General features: G+C 60.8%; 1 protein-coding gene across 3 annotated transcripts in view; it reads left to right on the top strand.

Annotated features, from left to right (window-relative positions):
• The first annotated feature begins 912 nt into the window (after nucleotides 1-912).
• GFRA2 (GDNF family receptor alpha 2) overlaps nucleotides 913-6000 on the top strand; it is a 96959-nt gene continuing 91871 nt past the window's right edge. Inside the window, exon 1 of one of the 3 annotated variants that reach the window (XM_060013550.1) lies at nucleotides 913-1541. In XM_060013550.1, coding sequence (XP_059869533.1) covers nucleotides 1502-1541 — 40 coding nt within the window. In that variant the 5' untranslated portion in view covers nucleotides 913-1501. Of the gene's footprint in view, nucleotides 1542-2854; nucleotides 2952-5471; nucleotides 5612-6000 lie in introns of those variants that run through there. The other 2 variants (XM_060013553.1, XM_060013552.1) reach the window with 2 other exon arrangements.

Here is a 6000-nt window from a genome sequence, read left to right as displayed (position 1 = left end):
CGCGGGCGTGCGGGGAAAGTTCTCGAGCTCCGCGCGGAGAGCACACGTGTATGCGTACGCGGGGCTCGACCGGGGCAGGCGGGCTGCGCGGGGACGCTGGGGGCTGGCTCCGGAGGGGATCCTTCTTCTCCCTAGCACCTTCGGGAAGACGCTCCGCCTCGGCTCGCTGGCCGAAGGACGCATCCGCCCGCGGATAGTGCAGCCCCCTGCCCAGACCCTAGCCACCAAGCAGGGTGTTTTTTCTAGCGCCCTTCCCCCACGGCCCCGGGATGGCTCGGGCGCCCGGCACTCCACGCCCTTGGGCCTCCGCTGAGCCTCCCCAGGCCTCAGTGAGCCGGTGGCCGGGGCGCGGGGGCGGGGGCAGTGGGGGGAATTGGCGCGCGGCGGGGGAGGAGGAGGGTGCGGAGGCTTTGGTGGGTTTGGGCTGGAGCCCGAGCCTTTGCCGGGGGAGCCGGTCAGTTTCCGGCAAGGCTGCAGGTCAATCCGGGGAAGGGCGGGCGGCAGACCAGAGGGAGACAGCGGCGGAGCTCTCCTCTCGGCCCACGTTCCCCGGCGCCACCGCCACCGCCTTGTCGCCGCCGCCGCCGCTGCAGAGTGTCGCTGCTCCGCTGCGCGCCCGCGCCTCGCGCCGCCAGCGCCTGGGAGCCCGAGCGCCGAGCCCCGGGCGGAGGAGAGGGGCTTGGGTGCGACAGCCCCGGCGAAGGAGCCGAGAAGGGGGAAGGGGGCGGGCGGAGGGAGGAGCAGGGAGAGGGAGAAGGGGGAGGGAGAGGAGAGCGAGGGAGAGCCGGAGAGAGCGGGAGCAAAGAGCGAGAGCTGGGGAGAGGAGAGGGAGGGAGAGGAGAGAGAAAGACACACGCACGCAGAGACACACGGTCACTGGAATTATATTAGAAAAAAGTGACACGAGCAAAGGGTTAGCGGGAGAAGATTTTTTTAAATCTTTCCGTCGTCTTGTGAGAAAGAAGCGACTCCGGTCTCTGGTCCTCGAAGCTCCCGCTGGTTTGTTCCTAGGCGCTAACACCCGTCGGTGGATTTCTTTCTTATTTGCGCTTTATTCTGACCCCCACCCTCGCCGCTTCCTTCCAGCCCTACGCTCTCAGATCGCTTCTCCCCCACCTCCCCAGTCCCCTCCCGGGAAGCGCAGGGGAATCGGACCCGTGGGGACTCGCGCCTTCCCGGATGAGCTGAGGGGAGGGCAGACTTGAGGACCGGCTGTCGGCTTGGAAAGCAGACATACATCCGAATACGTGTATATTTGATTTTAGTGGGCAAGGGGGGCGTCGAGAGGCCGCCCACCGCCCTCCGTTCCACTACCTCCTCCAGCCAGAGGCGAGAATCGCAGGACTCAGGATCTTCATCGGGTGGACTAGCTGGGATCTCCGCATTGGATTTGGGGCCGATTATCACTGCTTGGCTATTATTATTATTATTATTGTTATTTTTTAATCCAAGGGAGAAAGACTAAAAACAAAACAAAACAAAACTGTGGGATTTATTTAACATGATCTTGGCAAACGCCTTCTGCCTGTTCTTCTTTTTAGGTGAGTATCTGCGGGTGGCGAGGGCAGCGTGTCCGCCGGAGCCTCGGGGGCTACGCGGGCAGTGCGTTAGAGCGCTGGAGAGCAGCCGGGAACGCGGGGGGCGAGCGGGGCGCTGGCGGGGGACGGACCGGCGGGGAGAGCGCGCGGCGGGGCGAGCCGGGCCCGGGCGTAGGGGAACCGAGCAGGGCCGGCGGCGAGGATGCGGGCGGAGGGACGGGAGCTGGCGGCGAGGATGCGGGCGGAGGGACGGGAGCCGCGGCTGGCTGGTTACGCGGGGGATTGGCAAGGAGACTTATAACACCCAGACGATCCCCGCGCACACGCACGCAGACACACACTCGCTCACTCACACGCAGTGATAGCGCTCATTTCCCTCAAAATAATGGGTTCAAATTGCGGCAACTTAAGGAAAAAAAATAAAATCCAACTCTTGATCTGGAAGAGAGAAGGGAGGGGAGAGGCTCAGTGTCGTGGAAAGGAAAATCATGCCAGTCCCACCTTTCCCGGCGGTTCCCTGAGTCGATCGTGGTAGAGGACATGGGTTTCTCCAGGAGCTCCCGGTTGGACATCTGTGGGGGCAGCCCTGGCAGCCATCCCCCACCTGCCAATCAACCTCTGGAAAATGCACCCCGCTTCCCACTCTCCGAACCCCTTCCTAGCGGCTCCACTCCCTGGAACACTTTTCAAGTTTCTCCCCACCGTTTGCCCTCCCTCCCGCCCAGACCCGAGCCAGGTGGGTGGGCGGGAGTGGAGTGTTTCTAGCCGCTGTTCAGTGTGTTCCCTTGGCCACCTCTGGGGCAGGGGACCCCATAGCTGGTGGGAAGAGATGGGAGGGAGGCCAAAGTTTGCTTCCTTGGGTGAAGAAGGAGAGGGGTGAGGGGAGAATCCTGGACTGAACAAAGACCACTGCTCATTCTGTAAGCCCACTCCCCCAAGGGCAGCGAGCAGGGGCTGCCTGGTGCCCCTGAACCCCGGCAGTGTCTTTTGCACCCCGAATTACCAACCCCGCATCCCCTTTTTATGCTACACAAAATCTCAGCTGCTTGGGAAACGGGTATAGAGGGAGCATTCTTGGGGGTGGAGGTGAAGAAAAGTGGGTGTTTGCAAGGCTGTGTGCTAACCAGGAGTCCCAGGCAAGGCTGCTGCCCCAGTAGGTGCTCCAGAGAGGGAGCAGGCTAACGGTATATGTGTGTGTGTGTGTGTGTCTGTGTGTGTGTGTGTGTGTGTGTGTGTGTGTGCGCGCGCGCGCGCGCACACGCGCGCTCTGAAGGAGCACACTTCTGCTTCATTGTGGGTACTGCTCCTGCCACCCTGGGCTGCTGTGTAGCCAGCGGTGAGCCAGGTTGCCCAGATGGGTCACGAGGGCACCCTTTCCCTCCTGGAGGAGGGGAGAGGGGAAGGCCTGGGGAGGTAGGTGCCGATCCCGGAAACACTTGCTGGGGGGTGTCTAAGAAGTATCCTGACTAGGACGGGGGCTTCCAGTCCCATCGATGTTGGTTGGGGCCTGGGCCCTTTGCCAGTTCCCTCCTCTTCCCCCTCCCACAGGCATGAGTTCCCCAGGGGGCCAGGCTGAGCTCTAGGGTGTGGCCTTCACGGTCCAGCCTCCCGAGCCAGAGGTGGCTTTTCTCCGGGCAGCTTTCTCGGGGTGGGAGGGGCTGAGGGAGGAGGCTGGGTCGGTGCTCCTGGCCTACTGTGCTCCTGCGGCCTTTCCCGGCAATCCTCTCTCTCTGAAGGGGCTGTTACGAAACCTGACCTTTTCTCCTACTGCTGGTTAAAAAACGCAGCTTTTTGGGGCCAAGAATGAGCAGGGCCAAGAAGAAAAGAAAATTGTATTTCAGGAAAAGCAGCCAGATTGCTTGCTCCTGAGCTGCGCACACCCTGGGCCGGCAGGTCTTCCAGGTCTCCGTCCCCCGGTGGAGGAGAGCAGTGCCGGCCCGGCAGTCACCTCTAGGCCCAGCCCCCCAGGCTGCAGGCAGGCTTGTCCCAGCTGAGGAGCCTGAGGAGAGACTGTTCTCCTGTGTATGTGTAGGGGGCCCGTTCAGAGATGTCCTCCCAGGTGTCTGTGACCCTAGCGTGTGGGGAGTTGAGAGCAGGAAAAGAGCAGGGTGCTGTCGGCATCCTCTTTGGTCACAGCCTTTCAGTTCCCTTCCCATGAGAAGCCCCTTTCCGAAGCTGGGGTGTGAGGTTAACTGAGTGACCACAGGGCATTGAAAGGCTCTGGGTTAGGCCAGTCGAGAACAAGGGATAGGTTGTTGCTAAGGACATTTCAGCACCAGGGCCCTTTCCTGGCAAGGAACCCATAGTTGGGAGTTCGTTGGAAATTCCACTTGGGGGAGAGACTTTTCTGGAGCTTGAGAGGTGGGGGGCATTTTCAGTGGGGGGGTAGAGTGAAGCATGTTCCTGGGAGCAGGGGCCTTCGGTGCGCCCCTCCCAAGGTTCTAGTGAGGTCTGCGGCTGGAGAGGCCTTTCTGGCCCAGCCTGCCTGACCTCCAGTGTTGACAAGCTCAGGGAGAAAATGAGCTGGGGGTGGGGATCAGGGCTGGTCCGAGGGCCCACCTCTCCCTGGCATTCTAGCTCTTGTGGGGCATTTGATGCACGAGGGTGGCTGTAGTTCTGTGTGGCCTCTCAGTCCTTCTGTGTCTTTAAAAGCTCTTCTACATGTCTTTGCTTTCCTTGAGGGATCTGAGTTTTCTCCTGATCTAGAATTTGGAAACATCACCAGGATACCTTCCAACCTTTACTCTCCTAGAATTCTTGGCCAAAGGCACCGAGTTGCCATGACTTCTTTCTCTGGCTGGGTTGGTTCTGGGGGTCATGACTCCGACTAGAAGAGTCAGGGAGTTTGGTTGGAAGATGCACCGGCCCTCTACAGAGCGTTTCCCTGCCTGGGAGCTGGCAGGATGAGGGAAGCCCAGGATTCTATAAGGATCGTCCCTTGGGGCTCTAGACCTCACCTGTAGGGCAGGGAGGAAGGCTCCTTATTGCCCCAGTTCCCTAGGCTAAGGTCCTGACCTTTAAGCCTGGGTAGGATGCCCCTTTCTCATTTTACCTCTGACAGTGCAGCCTCAGGTGACGCCAACGGGGGAGGGGAGATGCCTGCTGGGATGCTGGGGTGAGTGGAGTCAGTGGAAGGCCCAGGGCTGGGCCGGTCTTGAGGCTCCAGCAGGCTGGCTACCTGGCTGGCTAGGTGGGGCAGCAGGTACCAGTGAGGCTGGGTCAACACAGCTGCTCCTGGGTGGCCCAGATACAGCCGAGTCCTGCTCAGAGACCCAGGACTTTGCTGAAGCCGGGCAGTAAAGCTGCTTCCTGGGCTCGGGCGGAGGACACGTCTCCACCCACACCTGGGCAGATGCCCCACTGTCCATGACCACATTCCATGCTGGTTTCTTCAATGGTCTTGTCCCAGCCTGGCCACAGCCTTCAGCTCCTCCTGTCCTGAGGCAGAGGTGTGGTCAGGAGGAGAAGGGAAGTCTTTTGCTCTGGACCCTGAGGGCTTCTCCAACCCAGGCCCACCCCTTGCTCTCCTAGTGGGGTAGGCCTGGCCCTCCAGGAGCCCATTCCTTGATTCCTTTCCCCTCGGCACTCAGTCGGGAGTGACAGGCTCGCGGTGCAGCACTCTGCCTCTAGGTGTCGCTGTCTCCCTGTGGTAGCTGCCCCTCGAGCCGGGCCTCCTTGGGGAAAGGAGTGAGAAGTGGCGGTTCTGGGTAGAGATGGAGGGGATTCTGTGGGATTGGGGACAGGGGGTGGGGGTGGGGGACTTCTCCCTAGGATCTTTTTATGTTTTGGGGCAGGATGGAGTGGAGAAACCCCCCCCAGATCACTCCTTGGGTCTCGGAAAAGCCAGTGTTGGCTTTGGGCCATGGTATGGTTTTCTGTGGGGCAGGATCTGAGTGAGGGGCTTGGAGAGGACCCGGAGACCGGGAGGAGGTCTGTGTCCAGAGGAAGCCGTTCTGGGAGCTTGCTTTTGAAAGGACCAAGCGGCCCTTTCTTTCCCTGCCCTTCCCCTCCGAATCTCCTGACTTGACCTCTTCCCTTCCGAGGACCGTGGGTTTGGACACTTGAGGCCGTGGGTGAGGAGGGTGGGCTGATTCCTGCTTGTTCATCGTTGGGGAGGCGAGGGGCTGTGTGCGAGGCCATTCTGGAAAGAAGAAAAAAAAGGGGAGACAGAGGGGAGAGGGTTTCGGGGAGGGTGGGGAGGAGAGGAAAGAAAGAGAAAAAGAAATAGGGGAGAGAAAGGGAGAGAGACAGCCCGATGGAGAGAGGGAGAGAGGGAGGTGTGTGGGGGTGGGAGGTGTGGTGCGATGGAGTTGCTGGGTCTGCAGCATTTTCTTTGGCGGGGCCTGGGGTGGAACTTGTCCGTAGGGTACGTTTTCTGTCTCTGGCTGCACTGTGGGACAGGAGGGTGTGGAGGGCTGAGTCCCCCTGGAGGAACGCCTCCTTCTGGGCTCAGACCATGGGG

The sequence above is a fragment of the Delphinus delphis genome, chromosome 6, assembly GCF_949987515.2.
Source record: "Delphinus delphis chromosome 6, mDelDel1.2, whole genome shotgun sequence".
In the NCBI taxonomy this organism is placed as follows: Eukaryota; Metazoa; Chordata; class Mammalia; order Artiodactyla; family Delphinidae; genus Delphinus; species Delphinus delphis.
The sequence above is the reverse complement of the archived record's forward strand: the minus strand, read 5'-3'. Positions and strand labels throughout refer to the sequence as shown.